Below are 25860 nucleotides of genomic sequence, written 5' to 3' on the forward strand. Positions count from 1 at the left end.
AGTGGTGTTCTACAGGGAACAGTGCTGGGACTCCTGTTGAATGGAAATGATTTGGTGGAGAATGTAGATGGCCTGGTTAACATAGAAAATACATGCAGGAGTAGGCCATTCAGCCCTTCGTGCATGCAGTACCATGCAATATGCTCATGGCTGATCATGCAATCTCAGTATCTCATTCTCTGCTTTATCTCCATATCTCTTGGTCCCTTTAGCCACAAGGACCACATCCAGCTTGAATATATCCAATGAACTGAACCCGGCAGCTTCCTGTGGGAGAGTGAAGAAATTCTTCCTCATCTCTGAGTGAAGAAATTCTTCCTCATCTCAGTCCTGAAAGGCTTACTCCTTATTCTTAAATTGTGACCCCTAGTTTTGGACTTCTGCAGCAATGTGTCCAGTCCTATTCACCCTCCTGCTTCTATCTCACCTATTCCCTCATTACTTTCTTTGCTTCTATGACATCCCCTGAATTCTTCTAAATCCCAGCGAGTACAAGCCCAGTCAATCCAATCTTTCCTCATATGTCAGTGGTATGTTTGCGGATGACACAAAGATTCAGGGAACTGTGAATGGTAAGGAGGAATGCCAGATAGTAGAGCAAGATATAGATTGTTTGGAGACTTGGTTAGAGAAATGGCAGATAGAATTCAATCCAGACAATTGTGAAGTGATATGTTTTGGAAGATCTAATGCAAGAGGGAAGTATGCAATAATTGGCAGAACCCTTAATGGCATCAATATACAGAGGGATGTAGGCATACCAGTCCACAGTTCCCTGAAAGTGGCAACACAAGTGCATCGATTGGTCACGAAGGCATATAGGCGAAAGTGAGGACTGCAGATGCTGGAGATCAGAGTCAAGATTAGAGTGGTGTTGGAAAAGCACAGCAGGTCAGGCAGCATCTGAGGAGCAGGAAAATCAACATTTCAGGCAAAAGCCCTTCATCAGGAATGATTAATGAAGGACTTTTGCCTGAAAAGTTGATATTCCTGCTCCTCAGGTGCTGCGTGACCTGCTGTGCCTTTCCAGCACCACTCTAATCTTGACTAATTTTGCCTACATATGGCAAGTTTGCCTTCATCGGTCAGGGCATACAATATATAAAAATTGGCAAGTCATGTTGCAGCTGTATAGAACTTTAGTTAGGCCACATTTGGAACATGATGTACAGCTCTGGTTCCTACACTACCAGAAGGATGTGGAGACCTTCGATAGGGTACAAGAAACAATTTACCGGGATGGTGCCTGATTTGGTACATATTAGCTCTGAGGAGAGATTGGACAAACTTGGTTTGTTTTCACTTGAACGTGAGGGGCGATCTGATAGAGGTTTACAAACTTCTGGGAGGCCTTGACAGAATGGATAATTGGTCTCCTTTTTCCATGGTACAAATGCCAATTGCTAGGGGACATAGGTTGAAGATAAAAGGAGCAAGTTTAAAGGAGATGTGATAGGCAGACTTTTCACAGAGAGGGTGGTAAGTGCCTGGAATACCCTGTCAGAGGAGGTGGTGGAGGCAGATGCAATGGCAACATTTAAGAGGCATCTTGACTGATATATAGATACACAGGGAATAAAGGAATACAGATCTTGGAGAGAGACAAGGTCCAACATACATTCTGGAGTCACATGTAAGCCAGACCAGGTAAGGATGGCATTGTTCCCTCCCTAAAGTGAACCAGATGGAATTTTGCAGCAAAGGATTCCTGGTCATCCTCAGAATCTTAATTCCAGATTTTTATTGAATTCAAATTCGACCATCTGCTGGTGGGATTTGAAACCAGGTCCACAGAACATTACCTGGGCCATTGGATTAATAGCCTAGCAATAATACCAACGCGCCACTGCCTCCTTTAGAAAGGCATCTTATGTCAGTGCTGTTTGGTGGGCCAAAGGGCCAGTTCCTGTGCTGTTCTTTGTTCTAAAGGGCATCAGTGAACCCGTTGGGTTTTCTTTTAATGGCAATCCGATGAAAATTTCATCATCTATCATGGAGGGATTCTAATCGACATCACCAGGACATGAACCTGGCTCCTTGTCTTACTAGCTTGTTGACACTATGCGACACACACACATCTGCATGTAGACAGACAGGGCTTCAATTGGGTATTTCATCTGGAGAAACAGCACTCCCTTAGCTTTGCATAAAATGTCAGCCCAGTTGATGGCTTGAGTACAAGTTCGTGGTCATCTGTGTAGAGGTGCAGCCATTAGACTAATCTGGCAATTTGTGGCCATTGCAAGTCACAGTTTAGATGAACATTGTCATTATTACACTAAAGTGTGGACTTGGCTCTGAGGCAACGCTCCCAACTTTCAATCAGAAGCTGATGAGGCCAAGTCCTATTTCAGAGAATTGAGCACAGTGGTCAAAGGTTGAGTATGTAATGAAGGGGTACTGCACTATTGGAGAACTGTCACTCGGATCAGATGCCAAACCGAAACTCTCTTGGATAGATGCAAATAACTCCAGGGCACTCTTTCAAAGAGGAGCAATGATATTGTCTCTGATAAGTTGGCTGATATTTATCCCTTGACTGACCCAGTAAAAACATTAGAGTATCATTTATTTTATTGCTGTTTGTGGAACCTGCTGTGTGCAAATTGGCGGTCACAATTCCTGGAGTGACAATACTTCAAAAAGTACCTAATTGGCTGTAACATCCTGAGGCCCTGAAAATGACTACCTGAATATCTAAATGTTCTTTTTATAATACCAATGTACTTTTCGCAGACAGGACATTCATGTCGGAGACTAACACCACAATGTGTGATTTTATAGCCCCGATGGAAGTGCTATTCTCATTCGACGTGGGTAATGGGCCATCGGAGGTTATTGTGAAGTCATCCACCCATCTGAACAACAACCAGTGGCATTATGTCAGAGCGGAGCGAAATATCAAAGAGGCATCTCTTCAAGTGGATCACCTGCCAAGCAAGACTCAAGAGGCCCCAGATGACGGACACATCCACTTACAGCTCAACAGCCAGCTATTTGTAGGTAGGACAGATGGGGCAAGGGCTGGGTGGGGGGGGGGGGAATCTGTTCCTTAAATTTCTTCACTGAGATGGGCAATGTATTTCAGTTTAAGATCCAGCTGCCATTGCTTATTCATGGGCTCGTGGAAAAAGCAGTAACTTGTACGAATATGTTTGTTATTTTATTGACTGGCTGCTAAGCTGAGTGACAGTTCCTTGGATTTCTGACAACTGGGCTTCAGAGGAAAGATTTGAGAATGTACTGCAATGTTTGGAACTCTTGATTGATGTGGTCAATTTCCATTATGTCAGACAAGGACCGCAAGTGGCAAGGAAACATTTCTTTCTAAATTGGACGACACATTTAACATAAGTGTGTTGAACGATATAAATGTTGACTTTGGAGGTCAGGAGTGGAAGAAAAGAAAGTGGTTGTGGCAAACCACAAAGCAGCTGTCAGAGTTACAGCTACCGTCATTCCTGGCCCTGCGCGAGCAAGCTGCAGATCCGAGAGTCTGAGAGCACAGGAGAAAGCTGAACTTTCTGGGAAAGAGCTGTCCATTTTGGCCCCACACCTCTTTACCTACACCTTTGGAAATGAGTTATATTTAACCTCTCGGAGTACAGTAACACACTGGTTATGTCATAGAATTATAGAATCCCTATAGCGTGAAAACAGACCATTAGGCCCAAATAGTTCACATCAACAATGGTTAGCACTGCTGCCTCACAGCATCAGGGTCCCAAGTTCGATTCTAGCCTCGGGTGACTGTCGGTGTAGAATTTGCACGTTCTCCCTGTGTCTGCGTGGGTTTCCTCTGGGTGCTCCGGTTTCCTCCCACTGTCCAAAGATGTACAGGTCAGGTGAATTGGCCATGCTAAATTGTCCATAGTGTTAGGTGCATTGGTTTGAGTGAAATTGGTCTGGGTGGGTTACTCTTCAGAGGGTCGGTGTGGACTGGTTGGGCAGAAGGGCCTGTTTCCACACTGTAGTGAATCTAATCTAAACCCTCTGAAGAGTAACTTAACCAGACCCCATTCCCTATGCTTCCCCTGACTAATGCACCTAACGTACACATTCATGAACACAATGGGCAATTTAGCATGCCCAATCCACCCGACTGTGAGAGGAAGCCAGAGCAAACCCTCACAGACACGGGGAGAATGTGCAAAAGCCACACAGAGAGTTGCCTGAGGCTGGGATTGAACCCAGGTCTCTGGCCCTGTGAAGCAGCAGGGCTAACCACTAAGCCACCATGCCACAGGGCTACGAACCTATAGGCTGGGATTAGTGATGCAGAAATAGTATTGTGCATGCTGGAGATTTGAAATAAAAGCAGAAATTACTGGAGAAACACAGCAGGTCTGTCAGTAACTGTGAAGAGAGAAATTGTGGTAATATTTCAAGCCCAATAAGATTAATTTTCCAGCTCTCTGTCAGTTCCGAAGAAGTCGTACTGTCCTCAAAAACGTTAACTCTGTTTCTGTCTCTCCACATGCAGTCGGACCTGCTGAGTTTTTCAACACTTTGCGTTTTTATTAATGATACAGATACGTGAGTTTATAGAATTACCATGGCAGCTGGGAAATGTAACTGTAATTCATTAAATTTAAATTCATAAATAAAAAGCTACCATCAGCATTGAGAGCTATGAAGCCATCAATCTGTTTGGTTTCCTTATATACTTTGGAAATTTGCCATCATTACTTAGTCAAGCCTTTAGATTAGATTCCCTACAGTGTGGAAACAGACCCTTTGGCCCAACAAGTCCACACCAACCTTCTGACGAGTAACCCACCCAGACCCATTTCCCTCTGACTAATGCACCTACCACTATGGGCAATATATCATGGCCAATTCACCTGACCTGCACATCTTTGGACTGTGGGAGGAAGCTCACATCGACATGGGGAGAATGCACAAATTCAACACCGAGAGTCACCTGAGGCTAGAATCGAACCTGGGACCCTGGTGCTATGAGGCAGAAGTGCTAACCACTGAGCCAGCATGCTAAGAGCAGCGAGAAAGGGACATGAAAAATCCTTAGTTGGTAGGATTAGGGAAAATCCAAAGGCTTTCTATAGGTATTTCAGGAATAAAAGGATGACTAGGGTAGGTATCGGTCCAGTCAAGGATAGTAGTGGGAAGTTGTGCGTGGTGGCGGAGGAGATTGGAGGGACACTAAATCAATACTTTTCGTCAGTATTCACTCAGGAACAGGACACTGTTGCTGATGTGAATATTGAGTCACAAGTGATTAGAATGGATGGCCTTGAGATATGTAGGGAAGAGGTCTGGGGAATACTGGAAAGGATGAAAATAGATAAGTCCCCTGGGCCTGATGACATTTATCCTAGGATCCTCTGGGAAGCTAGGGAGGAGATAGCAGAGCCATTGGCCTTGATTTTTATGTCATCATTGTCTACGGGAATAGTGCCAGAAGACTGGAGGATAGCGAATGTGGTCCCCTTGTTCAAGAAGGGGAGTAGGGATAGCCCTAGTAACTATAGGCCAGTGAGTCTCACTTCTGTTGTGGGCAAAGTCTTAAAGAGAATTGTAAGGGATAGGATTTATGAACATCTGGATATTAATAATGTGATCAAGGATAGTCAACATGGTTTTGTGAAGGGCAGGTCGTGCCTCACAAACCTTATTGAGTTCTTTGAGAAGGTGACCAAGGAAGTGGACGAGGGTAAAGCTGTAGATGTGGTGTATATGGAGTTTAGCAAGGCGTTCGATAAGGTACCCCATGGTAGGCTAATGCAAAAACTACGGAGGTATGGCATTGAGGGTGCATTAGAGGTTTGGATTAGGAATTGGCTGGCTGGAAGGAGACAGAGGGTAGTAGTTGATGGTATAGGTTCATCTTGGAGTGCAGTTACTAGCGGTGTTCCACGAGGATCTGTTTTGGGACCATTGCTGTTTGTCATTTTTATAAATGACCTAGAGGAGGGGCTTGAAAGCTGGGTGAGCAAGTTTGCGGATGACACGAAAGTCGGTGGAGTTGTGGACAGCGAAGAAGGATGTGGCAGGTTACAGCGGGATATAGATAAGTTGCAGAGCTGGGCAGAAAGTTGGCACATGGAGTTCAATATAACTAAGTGTGAAGTCATTCACTTTGGTAGGAGTAACAAGAAGATGGATTACTGGGCTAATGGTAGGCTACTTGGTAGTGTGGATGAGCAGAGGAATCTTGGTGTCCATGTACACAGATCTCTGAAAGTTGCCACTCAGATAAATAGTGCTGTGAAGAAGGCATATGGGTACTGGGCTTTATTGGCAGAGGAATTGAGTTCCGGAGTCCTGAGGTCATGTTGCAGTTGTATAAGACTCTGGTGCGGCCTCATCTGGAGTATTGTGTGCAGTTTTGGTCGCCATACTATAGGAAGGACGTGGAGGCATTGGAAAGAGTGCAGAGGAGGTTTACCAGGATGTTGCCTGGCATGGTAGGAAGATCGTATGAGGAAAGGTTGAGGCACTTGGGGCTGTTCTCATTGGAGAAAAGAAGGTTTAGGGGAGATTTGATAGAGGTGTACAAGATGATTAGAGGTTTATATAGGGTTGACAGTGAGAACCTTTTTCCGCTAATGGAGTCAGCTGTTACTAGGGGACACAGCTTTAAATTAAGGGGTGGTAGGTATAGGACAGATGTTAGGGGTAGATTCTTTACTCAGTGGGTTGTGAGTTCATGGAATGCCCTGCCAGTAGCAGTGGTGGACTCTCCCTCTTTATGGTCATTTAAGCGGGCATTGGATAAGCATATGGAGGTTATTGGGCTAGTGTAGGTTAGGTAGGCTTCGGTCAGCGCAACATCAAGGGCCAAAGGGCCTGTACTGCGCTGTATTTTTCTATGTTCTATGTTCTGACCACTGGCTGACATCTTGCCCCATTGTGCCACTGACACCACACTGGGCTGCTGACCACCAACCCCGCTTTGGGGGCCGCCAGTCGGAGGCTGAGGCTGGGTGTCCATGACCAAGTGTCCAAGTAGACAGAAGAGGAGAAGTAAACATCAAAAGGGAGGAAAACAGGGAGAAAACCAAAGAAAAAGAACGAAGCAGAGCAGATTTGCTCTGGCTAAACCATCCCACTTAGCCGCTATATTGCCAGAAAATTACCAGGGCGTGACTGGGTTAATCTCTCCCATTAGGAGAGAGTGAGGACTGCAGATGCTGGAGATCAGAGCTTAAAAATGTGTTGCTGGAAAATTGCAGCAGGTCAGGCAGCATCCAAGGAACAGGAGAATCAACATTTCGGGCATAAGCCCTTCTTCAGCTTAATCTCTTCCATTTTCATGGCCTGTGATTGTCATATATTGGAAGGTTTTAGAGGTTCATAGCTGAAAATGTGTTGCTGGTTAAAGCGCAGCAGGTTAGGCAGCATCCAAGGAATAGGAAATTCGACGTTTCGGGCATAAGCCCTTCATCAGGAATGAGGAGAGTGTGCCAAGCAGGCTAAGATAAAAGGTAGGGAGGAGGGACTTGGGGGAGGGGCGATGGAGATGTGATAGGTGGAAGGAGGTCAAGGTGAGGGTGATAGGCCGGAGTGCGGTGGGGGCGGAGAGGTCAGGAAGAAGATTGCAGGTTAGGAGGGCGGTGTTGAGTTGAGGGAACCGACTGAGACAAGGTGGGGGAGGGTGGGAAAGAGGAAACTGGAGAAATCTGAGTTCATTCCTTGTGGTTGGAGGGTTCCCAGGCGGAACCCTCCAACCACAAGGAATGAACTCAGATTTCTCCAGTTTCCTCATTTCCCCTCCCCCCACCTTGTCTCAGTCGGTTCCCTCAACTCAGCACCGCCCTCCTAACCTGCAATCTTCTTCCTGACCTCTCCGCCCCCATCCCACTCCGGCCTATCACCCTCACCTTGACCTCCTTCCACCTATCACATCTCCATCGCCCCTCCCCCAAGTCCCTCCTCCCTACCTTTTATCTTAGCCTGCTTGGCACACTCTCCTCATTCCTGATGAAGGGCTTATGCCCGAAACGTCGAATTTCCTGTTCCTTGGATGCTGCCTAACCTGCTGCACTTTAACCAGCAACACATTTTCAGCTGTGATCTCCAGCATCTGCAGACCTCATTTTTTACCCTATTTAGAGGTTAATAATCAAACTATTTGGCCATACAATGCATTTGACATAATCTACTTGATATGGTTCCATATGGAAGATTTATAGCAAAGGGAAGAGCCCATGGGATCCAAGGAATTTTGTCTAATTGAATCCAACAATGATTGAGTGGCAGGAAGCAGAGAGTGACGGTTGAGGGGTATCTTCTTGTGACTGGGAACCTGTGTCCAGTGGGGTACTACAAGGATTAGTAATGTTAACCTTGACCCATCTCAGTACTTTTTTTCAAAGGTTGTGGGATTTCCAGCCTCAACTACCCTCTTAGGCAGTGCATTCCAGATTCCCTCCACCTCTAATGGTTTAGACTTGAATGGAGGAAGGTTGATCAGTAAGTTCGCACATGATATCAAAATTGGTGGTGTGGTAAATAGGTGATGGCCTTAGAATACAGGAAGGTATAGATGGGCTGGTCAGATCAACTGATTAGTAGCAAGTGGAATTTAATCCAGATAAGTGTGAGATGATGTACTTTGGAAGAAATAACAAGGCAAGGCATTCAAGTACTCAGTACATGGGAAGATAGTAAAAAGCTCAGAGGGACAGATAGATTTGGGGTGCTTGTCCACCCATTTCTGAAGACACGAGACAGGTTAATAAGGTCATTAACAAGGTAGATGAAACACTTTCCTTTATCAGTCATGGTAAAGATTACAAAAGCAGGGAGGTTATGTTGCAGCTATACAGAACTTTGGTTAGGCCAAATCCAATCAGTGCACTATCATAGTGACATGATTGCATCAACACCCTGATGATGGAATATTTCAGCTGTGAAGAGAGGCTAGATAATCTTGGGTTGTTTTCTGTGAAACGTAGAAGGTTGACAGGGGACCTGATAGAGGTGTGCAAGATTGTGAGAGGAGTGAATAGGGTGAACAGAAAATAGCAGTTCCCCTTAGTTGAAGGGTCAATGGCAAAGTAGTGTAGATAGTTCACAGAATCACTACAGTGTCGAAGCAGCCATTCAGCCCATTGAGTCCACGCTGACCCTCTGAACAGCATCCCACCCAAATGCAACTCCCTAGCCTATCCCTCTAACCCCACATTTCCCATGGCTAATCAACCTAACCTGCACGTTCCTATACATGATGGGCAATTTCCCATGGCCAAACCACCTAACTGCAGATCTTTTGACTGTGGGATGAAACTGGAGCACCCAGAGGAAACCCATGCAGACATGGGGAGAGTGTGTAGACTCCACACAGACGGTCACCTGAGAGTGGAATCGAATTCTGTGAGGGAGCAGCGCTAACTCACTGAGCCACTGTGCTGTCACCATGTTGGCATCATTTTAAGGTGAAAGGCAGGAGGCTAAGAGGGGATTTGAGGAAAATAAATTTCACCTAGGAGGTGAAGGGAATCTGGAATGCACTGCCTGAGAGGGTAGTTGAGGCTGGAAACCCCACAACCTTTGAAAAAAAGTACTGAGATGGGGCTTGATGTGTGATAGCATTCAAGGTGATGGGCCAAGTGCTGAAAAGTGGAATGAGTGCAGATTGGAGGAGATTTTGTCCGTGCAGACTCAATAGACGCCTTCAATATTGTATGGTTCTATGATTGTTTGATTTTATGCTGTGAACAAGCATTTCTGAGCGAGCAACACCTGATATGGGAGTTGAACCTTGTGCTGGACTAGTCCAGACCACTCAAAATGTTTTTAAGCAGGCAGCCCCTGACCATAACTTTACAATTTGTTTCGGTAAGTGGACAATGAAAATTACCCGGAGTAAGTTAGCTAAGTTGACTACTGGGTTTTAAACAGACACAACCCTCTGAAAGGAGAAATTTCTCCTCATCTCAATCGTAAATTGATGCCCCTTAATTCTGAAGCTAAGACTCTCCCACGAGGAGAAACATTCTCTCAGGATTTACCCTGTCAAACCCCTAAAGATCCTACATGTTTCAATGAGATTACCTCTCAATCTTCCAACTTCCAATGAGTACCATCTGTTTAGCCTTTTCTGATACAACGCATTATCTTCCACCATTTTTGCCACCCCACCATCAAAATTATATTTCCCTCCTCACCCCTTTTTGCATTCCACAGAGACCATTCCCTTCGTGACTCCCTTGTTAGGTCCATGCCCCCCACCAACCCATCCTCTACACCCAGCACCTTCCTCTGCCCCACATGAGGTGCAAAACCTGAGCCCACACCACCCCCCCTCTCCCCCTCTTCCCCCCCCCCCCCCCCACCTCTTACCAAGGCCCTAAAGGATCATTTCAAATCCAACAAAGGTTTTCCTGCATATCCACCCACCTCATTTACTGCATCCATGCACTCGATGTGGTATCCTCTACATCGGGGAGACAAAACGCCAACTCGCAGAGCATTTCAGGGAACATGTCTGGTCTGCGCACACCAAATAACCCCACCACCCTGAGACCAGCCACTTCAACATTCAACAAGGACATGTAAATCCTGGCCATTCTCCAACGCCAAATCAAAGTCACCCGTCAACCGGATGACAAAAACATCATCTTCCACCTTGAGACCCTACAACCTCATTGACTTCCCCAGCCCCACCTCATCCCATATCCAACCCTCTAACCAACCTCTTTACCTGTCCATCTTCATTCCCACCTATCCACTCCACCCTTTCGCTGACCTATCACAGTCACCTACCACCTGCATCTACCTATCACCATCCCACCTACTTTTCCCCAAGCCCCACCCCCATCTCCCTATTTATCTCTCAACCACCTTTCTCCTCCACATTCCTGATGAAGGGTTTATATCTGAAATGTTGATTTTCCTGCTCCTCGGATGCTGCCTGACCTGGTGTGCTTTTCCAGTGCCACACGTTTTGACTCTGATTCTCCAGCATCTGTAGTGCTCACTTTCTCCTGATAAGCCAATCCCTCCTTACCAGACTCAGCATTGTGGCAGCATGTGAAGAACTCAGTGATATAGCCTAGCCCAGTCCATGAGCTGGCTGTGTGCCCAAAGTGTCCTTGCTGCAGCAACTGTCCTTCAAGGAAGCAAACTACCATCCTTAACTGGTCTGGCCTACTTGTGACTCCAGACTCACAGAAATGTGGCTGACTCTTAATTACCCTATTAAGAGTCGACCACATTTCTGTGGGTCTGGAGTCACATGTAGGCCAGACCTGGTAAGGATGGCAGTTTCCTCCAGGCAATCAGAGATGGGCAATAAATGCTGGCCCAGTGAGTGACGCCCTCATCCCATGAATTAATTTTTTAAAAAAGCATTACAAAAGTCGTTGCCAGTTCAGATTGAGCTGCATTATTGAAGTGTAGAAGTATCCTGTAAAGGGACCCAATGTGCCATGATGGTTTTCAAAGATTGGCACATATTCAGATCCAATGTCCATGAACGGAGGGTGTGCATGCAGCTAGTGCCCAAGTAGCATGCCCAGAGATGCTGGTGGCTGGTGTCCAACATGGAGGTTGGTCAGAGCAAGCAGTGAGCTGACATCACCAGGAACATGCTCTGGTTTCCGTGTCGAGTTGTCCCAACTGTTACCTTGCTGGCGAGTTTGGTAAGAAATGCCAATATTCATAATGTGAGTTGGCTTGTCAATAAGGCATTGAACAAACATTAATTCCCCCGTTAATTTACAACTCACCGCTGCCCAGCTATAAACTCGCCACACCACTCGTGAAAAGCATAAAAAGTCGAGCAAGATGCTCTTGTTGTAAAGATGGGCCTCACTGGACTTTTCATCCCTTTTTACCATCAATCACTCCATAGCCCACATCACTCCACCTATGTGTATAATTACACAATATTGTAGCTTTGCAAATAGAATTCCTACAGTATGCAAGCAGGCCCTTCGGCCCAACAAATCCACACCAACCCTCCGAAGAGTAACCTACCCAGACCCTGACTAATGCACCTGACTTACACATGTCTGAACACTATGGGCAATTTAATATGGCCAATTCACCTAATCTGCACAACTTTGGTTATGGCAGGAAACTGGAGCACCTGGAGGAAGCCCATGCATTCACAGGGAGAATGTGCAAACTCTACACAGACAGTCACCCAAGGCTAGGATCAAACCCAGATCCCCGGTGCTGTGAGGCAGCAGTGCTAACCACTGAGCCACCATGCTGCCAAACAGCTTATGCTCTAAATAGATTTCAGATATCTGGCTGCCTATTTTGTGGACTAATGGACCAAAGGCTTCTCTATCATTAGAGAGAGAGAGAGAGAGAGAGAGAATTGGTGAGTGTTTAACCTGAGGGTCGTGGTGCCTGATGTGAGGCGAGAGTTTGAGAAGGACAGTCTTCATCGTAATTTTAGCCAGTGTGGGAATTGAACCCTCGTCGTGAGCATCACTCTGCATTCAAACAGGCTGACCAGCTGTTAAGGGAGAAACATCAAAGAAGGGCCTTGAGTCCTGTGTCCAGCAGCACAAATTAATCTTTACTCAGAGCTCTTCACCAACGCTGCGTGAGAGAGATCTTTGGAAACAGTCTCCACTAGTCACCCTGCTTCTCTCAGCCAAGTACAGCATCTTTATATACATGTTGCATTATAATAGTGACATGTATCATGGATGTCATTGTTAGCAATGCCCCTAATCTACACATCCAATCCTGTGACCACACAATCAATGATGGACATTTCTATAGATCGTCCTAGGCTCTCCCACGACCTCATGATATTTACCAGTTACCTTTATCACCTATCTTTGGGATCTTACAATGTATCTCATTCAGTCATGTTCCAATACCTGACATTTGCCAGCTGCGTCACGTCAATTGCAAATAAACTGGATACTTGCTTATCACTAATTACTATTTCAAATTCTTTTATACAATTTACATTCCCTCGTTATCTTATTACAAGAGCTACAAAAAGACGCCAATTTCTTCCAATTGTTACCAAGTTTGTAATTTCAGTTCCAATATTAAGTTAGTTATATGTAGAGTAATATCATTACATTTCAGGCTGTGATTCTTTGGCAAAACTGAAAAGATCTCTCTCTCTCTCTCTCTCTCTCTCTCTATCTCTCTTGACATTGGGAGATCAAACAAACAGTCCGTCTATCTTACAGTTGTAATTACAACTTCCATTTGCATGCTGTAAGTTGGTTTAAAACAGAGATTTGAGTCTTGGGTGAACTTTTCTGTCTTTATTCTAAACTAGTTCCTTTTACTAAATAAAACAGTATCTATTCGAATTCCATTGATGAGGATGAAATTCAATCACCTTCACAGATTTACCAAGTCATTACAAGAAACTGACTTGGATTCTCAAGGTACAACAGGACATGACCTCATTCTCACCCTTATTGTCTAATTTGTCTGACATTCTCCCCTTGATCTTTGCACACAAGGATCTGCTCAAATTGGAATACTGCATTCAGTTCTGGTCTCCCTGTTATAGGAAGGATATTGTGAAACTTGAAAGGTTTCAGAAAAGGATGTTGCCAGGGTTGGAGGGTTTGAGCTCAAAGGAGAGGCTGAACATGCTCGGGCTATTTTTCCATAGAGCATCAGAAGCTGAGGGGTGACCTTACAGAAGTTTATAAAATCATGAGGGGCGTAGATAGGGTGAATAGCCAAGGACTTTTCCCCGAGGTGGGGGAGTCCAAAATTAGAAGGCTTAGGTTTAAGGTGGGAGGGGAAAAATATAAAAGAGACCTAAAGGGCAGCTTTTTCACACTGAAGGTGTTGTGTGTATGGAATGAGCTGCCAGAGGAAATGGTGAAGGCTGGTACAATTACAACATTTAAAAGGTTTCTGGACGAATATATGAATAGGCTTTAAAGGGATATGGGCTATATGCTTGCGAATGGGACTAGACTAATTTATGACATTTGGTCAGCAAGGATGAGTTGGACCGAAGGGTCTGTTTCCTTGCTGTACAGCTCTATTATTCTATGAAACCATCCACATCTGTACTATGCTGTAAAGTTGCAATTGCTTATTATCTTGAAGTCACACTGACTATGATTTACAACCTGTTTATTATCCCTACCATGCCAACTGTCTCTCTGTGCTCTCTTAAAGGCTATTGCTTCATTTTCCCTGCTGATGAAGTGAATCTCTCTTTATTATCTAAGCTGGCTGCTCACAGGAATTCAGCTAAACCCCTTCATGTTTATTTGTAGGTTGCATTTTAATTTACAATTACTTAAAAAGTTTGGAATACTGTGAGTTTGGACTTTTCCTTCTACATTTTAGTAGATAACAAACTTGGACCTGTGATTAGGGCCCAGATGTCTCTTCTCTGGGTTTTTCAGGAATGTTCCTTATCAAAAATGCTTGTGTGCTTCAAGCTGTCTGTCTATAGGAATCTAAATTCCCTTGTCTTTTCTCACCGGACCTTTCATTGTCTTATTCGGTAACTCTGTATGGAGACCACGCGGTGAAAGCCTGCTATGTGCAGTTTCTAATTGCTTTTTGGCAATCTTATATCAACTAAAAAGCCTGTGGGAGCCTTTTTATGTCAACTTCAGTCATAGGAAGCTGTCATACCAACCAACTGAGCTAACCAAATCCCATATATAATAAACCACAAATGGCATCAGGTGGGGATTCACTTGTATCCTGAGAAATAAGAACAGAGCACAACCTAGGTTCTTGAGTAAGGAATTGGATGCTTGCAATATGTAACTCCATAAATAAACGGTTCTAAATCCGTTCTATCCTTCATCACCCAGTTTTCTGAAATGTAATGCCCCTTCTGTGTGGTGGAGGTACTGCTGGAGAGAGTGGCTCATGCCAGAGCACCCAATAGCAAAGGCAAAAGCCAGAGAATCTATTTAGTGATAGACGTTGAGTGACAAATATTAGCCAGGAACTTGGGAGAAAAATCACTGTTCTTCTTTGACATAGAGTCATAGAGTCCTGCAGCATAGAATCAGGCACAAACTGGTCCACCCAGACCAAAATGCATCTACACTCATGCCACTTCCCTGCACTTGGCCCCTATCCTTCTAAACCATTCCTTATCATGTATTTGTCCAAATTCCTTTTAAATGTTAATGTACCAGCCTCAACTGGCAGCTCATTCCACATGCATGCACCTTCTGTGTAAAAAAAGCTGCCCCTCAGGTTCCCTTTTATTCTTACCACTCCATGCTTAAACTGATGCCCTCTAGTCCTCGATTCTCCAAACCTGGGAAAAAGACTGAGTGCATTCATCCTCTCCATGTCTCTCATAATCTTATCCACCTCTATAAGGTTTGCCCCTCAGTCTCTTATGCTGTAAAGAGAAAAGTCCAAGTTTGCCCAATGTCTCCCTATGACTCAGACCATTGAGTCCTGGCATTATAGAACATAGAACAATACAGTGCAGAACAGGCCCTTCGGCCCTCAATGTTGTGCTGACCTGTGAACTATTCTCAGCTCATCCCCTACACTATCCCAAAATCTTCCATCTGCTTATCTAAGGATTGTTTAAATCTCCCTAATGTGGCTGAGTTGACTACATTAGCAGGTAGGGCATTCCATGCCCTTACCACTCTATGTGTAAAGAACTTGCCTCTGACATCTGTCTTAAATCTATCACCCCTCAATTTGTAGTTATGCACTCTCGTACAAGCTGACTTCATCATCCTAGGAAAAAGACTTTCACTGTCTACCCTATCAAATCGTCTGATCATCTTGTATGTCTCTATCAAATCCCCCCTTAGCCTTCTTCTTACCAATGATAACAGACCCAAGTTTCTCAGCCTTTCCTCATAAGGCCTTCCCTCCAGACCAGGCAACATACTGGTAAATCTCCTTTGCACCTTTTCCAATGCTTCCACATCCTTACTATAATGGGGTGACCAGAACTGTACACAATATTCCATGTGTGGCCATACCAGCATTTTGTATAGTTGCAGCATGATATTGCAGTTCCGGAACTCAATTCCTCTACCAATGAACCCTAACACACCTTATGCCTTCTTAACAGCACTATCCACCTGCATTTCTCCATCAGCCTACCATGTGGAACCTTATCAAAGGCTTTACTGAAGTCCATGTCTACCACATCAACTGCCCTACCCTCATCTACACGCTTGGTCTCCTTCTCAAAAAACTCAATGGGATTCGTGAGACAAGACCTGCCCTTGACGAAACCATGTTGACTATCTGAAATCAAATCAAATTTATCCTTGTAAATTTCTTCTGCATTCCCTCCAGTTTAATAACATCCTTCTTATAACAAGGTGACCAAAACTGAACACAATACTCCAAGTGTGGCCTCACCAAATGTTCTCTATAACTGCAACTCAACTTCCTAACCTCTATACTCAGTGCTCTAACTGGTGAAGGCCAGTGTGCCAAAAGCCTTCTTCACTGCCCTGTCTACCTATGACTCCACTTTCAGAGAACTGTACACCTGAACGCCTAGATCCTCCATGCACTCCTTACGGCCTATTATTCACCTTGAAACTCCTATCATGATTTGACTTTTCCGAAATATAAGACCTCACACTTATCTATTTTAAACTCCATTTGGCATTTCTTGGTGCACTTCCCCAGCTGATCATTGATTCTGCTGCAATTTCTGATAGCCTTCCTCACCCTGTGAGATTCTTTAGTTTCCCCTGAAGGACAGGTGAGGTTTTGATTTAGAATCTCATCAAAAAGGGACTATTTCAAAGTTTTTCATTTTTACAGCATGTAATTGCAACTACATAGCATTAGCCAAGCTAGATATTATCCTCATGTTTCTGAAGTGGGACTTGAACTTGCAACCTTCTGACTCATGGTGAAGAGGGAAATGGCCGCCAGATCACAATATGAAGAGAAACAGCAGAGTATATACAGACACTGCCTGGGGCCACCAGAATGCCAGCACAATGCACTCACAATCTAGTTGATTAATTTAAAGTGGGTGGGAGAGAGAATACACACGAATAACGAACACTGTTCACGGAAGTGTCTGGACCCAGCCAACATCTCTTATAGAAATGCTAACAGCTTGATACAGACTCAGTACAGAATGCTAACAGCCAGGGCTGCAGTAATCATCCTTCTCAGGAAGAGCGATTAGCTCCCATTACTACAGCAATGGATTTATGTGCAGACATTGAAACTGACAATGCCTGCACTGAAACTGACAATGATCATGCACAAATTAACAAAGACTGTGCTGGAACTGACAAAAACTGTACGGAAACTATCAATGATTCTGCAATGATTGCCATAAATAAACCATGTTCCAAAGACAATAATCTCATCACTGACCTCTGGTATCACAAGATTTATAAAAGTTTCTTGACATTTTTTTTTAGATTAGACTTACAGTGTGGAAACAGGCCCTTCGGCCCAACAAGTCCACACCGACCCGCCGAAGCGCAACCCACCCATACCCCTACATTTACCCCTTACCTAACACTACGGGCAATTTAGCTTGGCCAATTCACCTGACCCGCACATCTTTGTGACTGTGGGAGGAAACCGGAGCACCCGGAGGAAACCCACGCAGACACGGGGAGAACGTGCAAACTCCACACAGTCAGTCACCTGAGTCGGGAATTGAACCCGGGTCTACAGGCGCTGTGAGGCAGCAGTGCTAACCACTGTGCCACCGTGCTCCAGGTCAAGAGAAGACTTGCAGCTGACCACTGTGCTGTTGGTGTCTTTCTTTCCCCAGAGCTCCAGTATTTTCTTGTGCAATAAACTCTGTCATTGAACCCTGACTCTGACTCCAAGACTGGTGATTTTCCCCACAACAATGGGGACTCTTCTACCAGCTCAGTCTCAGCTCACAAGTAACAAAGGATAGAACATTGTGAGAAATTAAATACCACAGCAACAAATTCTTGTGTGGCTTGTGAAAGTTATCCCCGTGTAAAGGCCAAATTGAAAATGTGATTGGCTGTGCCATTTTAAAATAATAATGCTGAATTAAGTCTTTTTGATGCATAAATAGGGGCCCTTCTACTTTTTCTTACCTGTTACCAACATTTAGAATACTGGCTGAGGAAATCATTTGGCCAGCTTCTGTACAGGGTCAATTTTCCTGAATATTTTTCTTTTGGAAACCGCTGTTGCACAGAAGGATTAATGAAAGCAATAAAACTATCCACTTTTGATGTCAGTGAGCATTCAGAAACAATATAAGGTTGCTTTTGATCCTGGCACAGTTACAACACTCTGGTCTGAAAGCAATTTTAGAAGTTCAACAAGTATCCTTGTCGGACATGCAACTCTTTCCTTTTTCTTTGAGGGATGTGGGTGTTGCTGGCTGGATAGAATTCATTGCCTGTCCCTAGTTGCCCTTGAGAAGGTGATGGTGAGCTGCCTTCTTGAATCGCTGCAGTTCATGTGCTGTATGTTGACCTACAATGTTTCTTAAGGAGGGGGGTTTCATGACTTTGACACAGCGACACTGAAGGAACAGCGACATATTTCCAAATCAAACTGGCGAGTGGCTTGGAGGGGAACTTGCAATTGCTGGCATTCCCATATTTTTGCTGCCCATGTTCTTTGAGATGGAAGTGGTTGTGGGTTTTGGAGGATTGTAAACACTGCTGCTACGGAGTGTTGGTGGTGGAGGCAGTGGATGTGATGCTAATCAAGTGCTGCTTTGACTCGGACAGTGTCAAACATCTTGAGGTTTGTTGACTCCTGAGTGTTATTGGAGCTGCACTCATCCAAGCAAGTGTGTTTCTGAAAGTGTTTTTCATGTACTCAACTAATATTATGGCACAACTGCTTAGAGATTTGACTGGCCTGTGTCTATTTTAAACAATAGTACTGAAGCAGACGTTAAGCATTTTGGATGCAAGAAGAGGGCTTATTTGTTACTATTATCAAATCAAATGTATCCAGCAGCAGGAACTTACTAATGGTGGTCTTCCTATGCATTTGTTGCCCTGTCTTTCTAGGTGGTAGAGATTGTGGGTTTGGAAGTTGCTATCTAAAGTGCTTTACTAAGTGACTACAGCATAACTTATGGTACTAATGGCTGACTCTATGGCCAGTGATGGAGCGAGCAATCTTTTTCTTTATTTTTTAGAGGGCTGTACCCATCGGGAAACTAAAAAAAACCCCAGAAAATGCTGAAGAAACACAACAGATCTGGCAGCATTTGAGGAGAGAGGGAAACATTTCAAGTCTGGCTCTTCTTCAGAACACAGCTCTCGGTTCTGAAGAAAACTCGTACTGCATTTGAGATTCTGCTTCTCTCTCTACAGGTGCAGCCAGACCTGTCGAATTTTTCCAGCATTCTCTGTGGAATTTGCCTTTATCATTTAAGCTAATCTTTGGGGCAACTCTCCCAATTTTGTCACAAGCCCCCAGATATAGGTAAGCAAGACAAACAATGCTGTGTTTGCTGTTGCCATTTCTGTTATCAAGGTCAATGTAGGATAGCCCATCTGGTTTCACTGATTTCCAGTGGTTAGATCTAACTGAGTGCTTTGCATAAATGAATTGCATGGGTAAAGAACAAAAACAACATAAGCACTAGGAGCAGGAGTAGGCCATCTTGCCACTCGAGCCTGCTCCACCATTCAGTAAGTTCTTGACTAATCTTTTTGTGGCCATAGTTCCCCCACTTACCCGCCTGCTCACCATAAGCCTTAATTCCTTTACTATTCAAAAAACTATCTTTGCCTTAAAACCATTCAACGAGGTAGCCTTAATTGCTTCACTCTACAAGTTCACAATCCTTTGGGAGAAGATGTTCCTCCTCAACTCAATTGTAAATCTGTTCCCCTTTATTTCGAGGCTATGTCCCCTCGCTCTACTTTCAACCTGCTTCTATCTTATCGATTCCTTTCATAATTTTATATATTTCTATAAGATCCCCCTTCATTCTTTTAAATTCCAGTGAGTATGGCCCCAGTCTACTCAATGTCTCTTCATAAGCCAACCTTCTCTATTTTGAAGTCAACCTTGTGATTCTCCTCTGTAGCCTCTCCAATTCAGTACATTCTTTCCCAAGTAAGGAGACCTAAACTGCACACAGTACTCCAGATGTGGTCTCACCAGCACCCTCTACAGCTGCAGCATAGCCTCCCTGACTTTAAACTCCATCCCTCTTGCCATGAAGGACAGTATTCCATTTGCCTTCATAATTACCTGCTGCACCTGCAAACCAAGTTTTAATGATTCATGCACAAGGACACCCAGGTCCCTCTTCCCAGCAGCATGCTGCAATTGTTCACCATTTAGACAATAGTCCATATCGCTCTTATTCCTACTGAAATGGATGACCTCACATTTACCAACATTGTTCTCCATCTGCCAGACCCTTGCCTGCTCATTTCATCTATCTATATCATTCTTCAGACTTTCAGTGTTCTCTGCTATTCATTTAAACTGTTTCTCAATCCCAGATTTATGAATTGAACTTATATTCTATCGACTGCTATGATGGGATTTGAACCCGTGTCCCATGAGCAGTCAGTGGGTCACTGGATTACTGGTCAATTAACATTGCCAAACAATGCCACCACCTCATAATATGCAATTATATTTTCAACCAAGGTAAAAGTCTAACCAAACTTATATTATAATTTGAGCAGACTTATTTCTGAGTCTTGATTAAAAGTTTTTTTTATATAAGCTTATGAATCAAAATTGAAAGCATTCCCATTTTAATATAAAAATGTGCCTAACATCTTATCAAATGTTCAGCAGCTCCACAGAAATACAATTAAATGCAGCTGGAGTCCCTAAGATCATCAAATTAATAGACATTTATTTCTGAGACTTTTCCCATTGCTATCAGTGAGTAAATTGAATTGTGATATCACTTCAGCTTATTACAAATTTAACAGCACAATAATTACATATTTCAGTGATGGTGCTCTGAAACTGCTCTGATTTAATTACTGGAATATTAGTTTTATGAGCCCAGTGTTTAAAATCAGCTGAGGCATTACGTCAGAATAAAGAAATTTGTTTTTATTAAAAAAAAGTATCTTTGTACCACACAGGCGAATGTACTGTTTGTGTGAAAACAGAATGGTGTGTTCTTCAGTGATAGCTCATTTGTATCTATAACTCCCACGCATTCATTCAAAAATTCTTTTCACAAAATCTCTTCACCAAGAATGGTACCAAGCAGCACCAAGCAATCAATCCCAGATCACTGCACCCACAACACTTGCCAAAGCATTCTCAAGAGCATTTTCCAAACATTCAATTTCTACCATCGAGATATATAAAGTTAGGAAAGTTAGGAAACTTATGGGAGCACCACCACATGCAAATTCCAAAACAAATTATATACATCATCCTGTCCTGAAACTAAATTTTCAATCCTTTCGGCTCAAAACACTGGAATTCCCTCACTAAAAATAACAAATATGCAGAGAATATCTTCACTGAACACACTCCAACGATCAGGAGTAAACTTTTGCTAATTCATTCAGAGAGTGTGGGTGTGGCTGGTACTTATTGCCTATCCCTAGTTGCCCTTGGTGATGAGCTGCCTTCTAGGACAATACAGTGGCTCATTGGTTAGTGCTGCTGTCTCACAGTACCAGGGTCTCGGTTTAATTCCACCCTCAGGCAACTGTCTATGTGGAGTTGGTGTGTTTTCCCCTTGTCCCTGTGGGTTTCTTCCTGGTGTTCAGGTTTCCCACAGTCCAAAGATGTGCAAGTTAGTTGGATTGGCCATGCTAAATTGCCCATTGTGTTCAGGGATGTGCAAGCTAGGTAGACTAGCCATGGGAAATGCAGGGTTACAGGGATTGGGTGGGTCTGGGTAGGATGTTCTTCAGAGGGTCAGTGTGGACTGAAAAGTCTGAATGGAAAAAGTGAGGATGCAGATGCTGGAGTACCAGAGTTGAAAAAATGTGGTGCTGGAAAAACACAACTGGCCAGGCAGCATCCAAGGAGCAGGAGAATCGACATTTCGGGCATAAGCCCTTCTTCAGGAGAAGAAGCCCTTCTTCTGAAGAAGGGCTTATGCCCGAAACGTCGATTCTCCTGTTCCTCGGATGCTGCCTGGCCTGCTGTGTTTTTCCAGCACCACATTTTTCAACTCTGAAAAGTCTGAATGGACTACTTCCACATTGTAGTGATTCTATCTTCCTATAATCCATTTCAAGTCGATCACATTTATGTGAAATTTATGTTATCTGACCTATTCTCATCTAACTTAATAGATTTATAGGTTTATGCGGTGTAGAAAAGGCCCTTTGGCCCATCAAGTCTGCACTGACAGAACTACCACTGAAGATACATTAATCCCAACTTTCTGTACTTGTCCTTTGAATATTTTGATATTTGAAGTATTTAACAAAATATCTTTTAAAGTTTGTAAGGTTTCCAACCTCCACTACCTTACCAAGTAGTGCATACCAGATTCCCACAATGCACTGAGTGAAAATGTTTTTTCCCTAAATCCCCTCTGAATCTCCTGTCACTTACCCTAAAACCATGACCCCTTGTGATTGATCCTTTAACCGAGGGGAACAGCTGCTCTCTATTCACCCTATCATGTAGTCATAGAGTCATGCAGCATGGAAACAGACCCTTTGGTTCAACTAGTCCATGTTGAATATAATCCCAAACCAAACTAGCCCCACCCATCTGTAATAATCTTATACGCTTCAATAATGTTCCCCCCAGTTTGGTTTTGTTTTATTCTGACAAGGCTTCAACCAATTAAAGCCAGAACGGGACTCTGGATATTAAATTTTAAAAGTAACTTATTTTAAAAAGAGAAACTGGTACATTTAACAAATGTGCAGGATTTACAACTTGCAATCCAGGGAGGAGTGTTAATTGCTTTTATATTCTATCATTATCAGTGATTAAATGGGAATTATGTCTCAGAGACCATTCAGTACCAAAGGCAACTATTGTCCCATTCTTATGACTGCGATAAAATGGTTTCCAGAGGGGGGGGGTGCTCGGTGGCTCAGTGGTCAGCACTGCTGCCTCACAGCACCAGGGACCCGGGTTTGATCCCAACCTCGGGCAACTGTCTGTGTAGAGTTTGCACATTCTCTCCGTGTCTGCATGGGTTTCCTTTGGGTGCTCCAGTTTCCTTCCACAATGCAAAGATGTGCAGGTCAGGTGAATTGGCCATGCTAAGGTACCCAGGGATGTGTAGTTTAGGTGCATTAGTCAGGGGGGAGTATAGAATGGCAGGGTAGAGGAATGGGTCTGGGTGGGTTACTTTTTAGATGGTTCGGTGTGGAATTGTTGGGCCAAAGGGCCTAAGTAGAGATGGGTGATGAATGCTGATCTTGTTAGTGATGTCCACATCCTATGAATTAAAACACTTTTTAAAAAAGACTATGAAGACTCAGGGCAGAGGAATGCACCAACAGATCACGCTCAAAAGTTCTTCAACTATGACCGCAGCACATTCAGCCCACATCTCCTGTCATGTGCAACAATGGTAAATCTTCGACTGAAATTTCTTTGATCCCAGAAATCCACACCTCTGGATCACCCCACCCCGTGATCTATTGGTAGAAATATTTGTACCCTGAGGAGGTTGTTGCATTACCAAATGATTGAAGCTGAGACAGTGCCAGGAATAGGCTACTTGGTTGGTTTTATGATAGGTAAAAACAATGACTGCAGATGCTGGAAACCAGAGCCTACATTAGAGTGGTGCTGGAACAGCACAGCAGTTCAGGCAGCATCCGAGGAGCAGGAAAATCGATGTTACATCAGGAATAGAGGCCTACAGAGTGGAGAGATAAATGAGAGGGAGGTGGGGGTGGGGATAAAGTAACATAGAGTACAATAGGTGAATGGGGGTGGGGATGGAGGTAATAGGTCAGAAAAGAGGGTAGAGTGGATAGGTGGAAAGGAAGATAGGCAGGTAGGACAGGTCATGAGGGCAGTGCTGAGCTGCAAGGTTGGAGCTGGGGTGAGGTGGGGGAAGGGGAAATGAGGAAACTGGTGAAATCCACATTGATGCCATGGGGTTGAGGTGTTCCGAGGCGGAAGATGAGGTGTTCTTCCTCCAGAAGTTGGGTGGTGAGGCAGCAGCGGTGGAGGAGGCCCAGGACCTGCATGTCCTCGGCAGAGTGGGAGGGAGAGTTGAAGTGTTGGGCCACGGGGCGGTGTGGTTGATTGGTGCGGGTGTTCCGGAGATGTTCCCTAAAGCACTCTGCTAGGAGGCATCCAGTCTCGCCAATGAAGGGCTTTTGCCCGAAACGTCAATTTTGCTGCTCCTCGGATGCTGCCTGACCTGCTGGGCTTTTCCAGCACCACTCTAATTTAGACTCCGGTTTTATGATATCCGATCCTGAAGTTCATTGTTAGCCACAGTCGACTGACTTTTTGGGGGAAGATGGTTTCTTTCTTGTTGAAGATATTCATTGGTGGGCACTTGTGTGTCACTGTTGCTATTTTTCCACTTATGAGCTAAATATTTTTCATGTTGATCTATACGCTGGCATGAACTGCTTCAGTAGCAGAGGAGTTGATAATGATGTTGAACAGTGCAGTCATTAGTAAACATCCCCACTTTTGTCTTTGTGAAGGAGGGGAGGTCATTGCCAAAGCAGCTGAAGATAGCATGGAGCTTGGGTGCTAGCCTGGGGAACCCTTACAGTAATATCCTGGGAATGAGATGAGTATGTCCTCCAACAACTATAACCATTCCTTTGTACTGTTATATTATACAGCAGCCAGGGGGGACATTTCCTGTGAGTCTGCGAAACATGCTTTTAATATGAACTGTTCACCCTTCCACAGCTTGAAGTAGCCTACTATTCTCTATTATTGCACAGAATTTATTATATGCTAGAGATAGATTGAACATAACAATGTGCACAAGCAAATAACTCCATAGTGGCACTTCACAGAGAAAAATGTGAACTTATTTCAACTTATTGGTAAAATCTGCTGTTTTATTTTGTGTGATACATTTGCAAATTGCAATCTTCCTGGAGAATTGTTCCAGAGACTGATCCTGATGACCCTTTGATGAAATCCTGCAGTCATTTGACACTTTCAATCAGGTCTTTAGCAAATCTGCATGCTCAGTGACTTCATTCTGAGGAGTTGATGTGGAGTCACATCCTCCTACTGCATCACCTTGCAGTTCTCGCCCCCATCATTATTGTTATTAGATGCTACCTGATCTTCTCCTGCTCCTTGAATGCTGCCTGACCAATTCTCCTACTTCTTGGATGCTGCCTGACCTGCTGCGCTTTTCCAGCAACACATTTTTCAGCTCTTCTCTCAGGCTGTCGAAGCAAATCCATTTGAATCCAAGGTAAAGGCATTAAAAGATTTGAAAAAAGTTCTGCCATTATTGCAGCAAAGCTTTCCCCACAGTAACATGGAAAGTTAATCACTTCTGAGAGTTACTAATTCAAAGAGACAGGCCTCGTTTCACTCATTGTTAATTGTTCAGCAAACGGAGAATGAGTGACAGGAGTCAGTCATTCCAAATTCTTTGCGTTTCTCACACATTGATGAGGGTTGGAAGTTTTGGGTCAGTAGGAGTGTCACATACTGGTCAGCAGTCCAGTGGAGAACCCCAATTGGAAGATGCTGCCTGTACAATGTTAGCATGATAACATTTGAGATGTATTTCAATGTGATGCTAAGGTATGCAAAGATATATGTCAGGTGCTGTACAATGAGATTAGCATGGTTGGGTGTTTGTTTTGGACCATTGCAGAGACACAATGGGCTGAAAGACATATTTCTGTGCTGTTGATCTGTATGATGTAATCAAGTACTTTTCAGGCACTTAAGTGACCACTGACACACTTTCCTGTGGTTTGTAATGATGGAAGTTCTATTGGCTAAGAACTGTTGGCCATCCAGAGGCCATTCGCCCTTCATACTGTCAATGAGAGGGGCTGACTGACGGTGATGCTGTACCCACCAAAGACCAGAAAC

General features: G+C 44.0%; 1 protein-coding gene across 1 annotated transcript in view; it reads left to right on the forward strand.

The window, feature by feature from the left end:
- LOC132817323 (contactin-associated protein-like 5) overlaps positions 1-25860 on the forward strand; it is a 910472-nt gene that overhangs the window by 629173 nt on the left and 255439 nt on the right. Inside the window, exon 17 of the mRNA XM_060827733.1 lies at positions 2785-3003. Coding sequence (XP_060683716.1) covers positions 2785-3003 — 219 coding nt within the window. The remainder of the gene's footprint in view (positions 1-2784; positions 3004-25860) is intronic.

Source organism: Hemiscyllium ocellatum, chromosome 7, assembly GCF_020745735.1.
Source record: "Hemiscyllium ocellatum isolate sHemOce1 chromosome 7, sHemOce1.pat.X.cur, whole genome shotgun sequence".
Taxonomy (NCBI): domain Eukaryota; kingdom Metazoa; phylum Chordata; class Chondrichthyes; order Orectolobiformes; family Hemiscylliidae; genus Hemiscyllium; species Hemiscyllium ocellatum.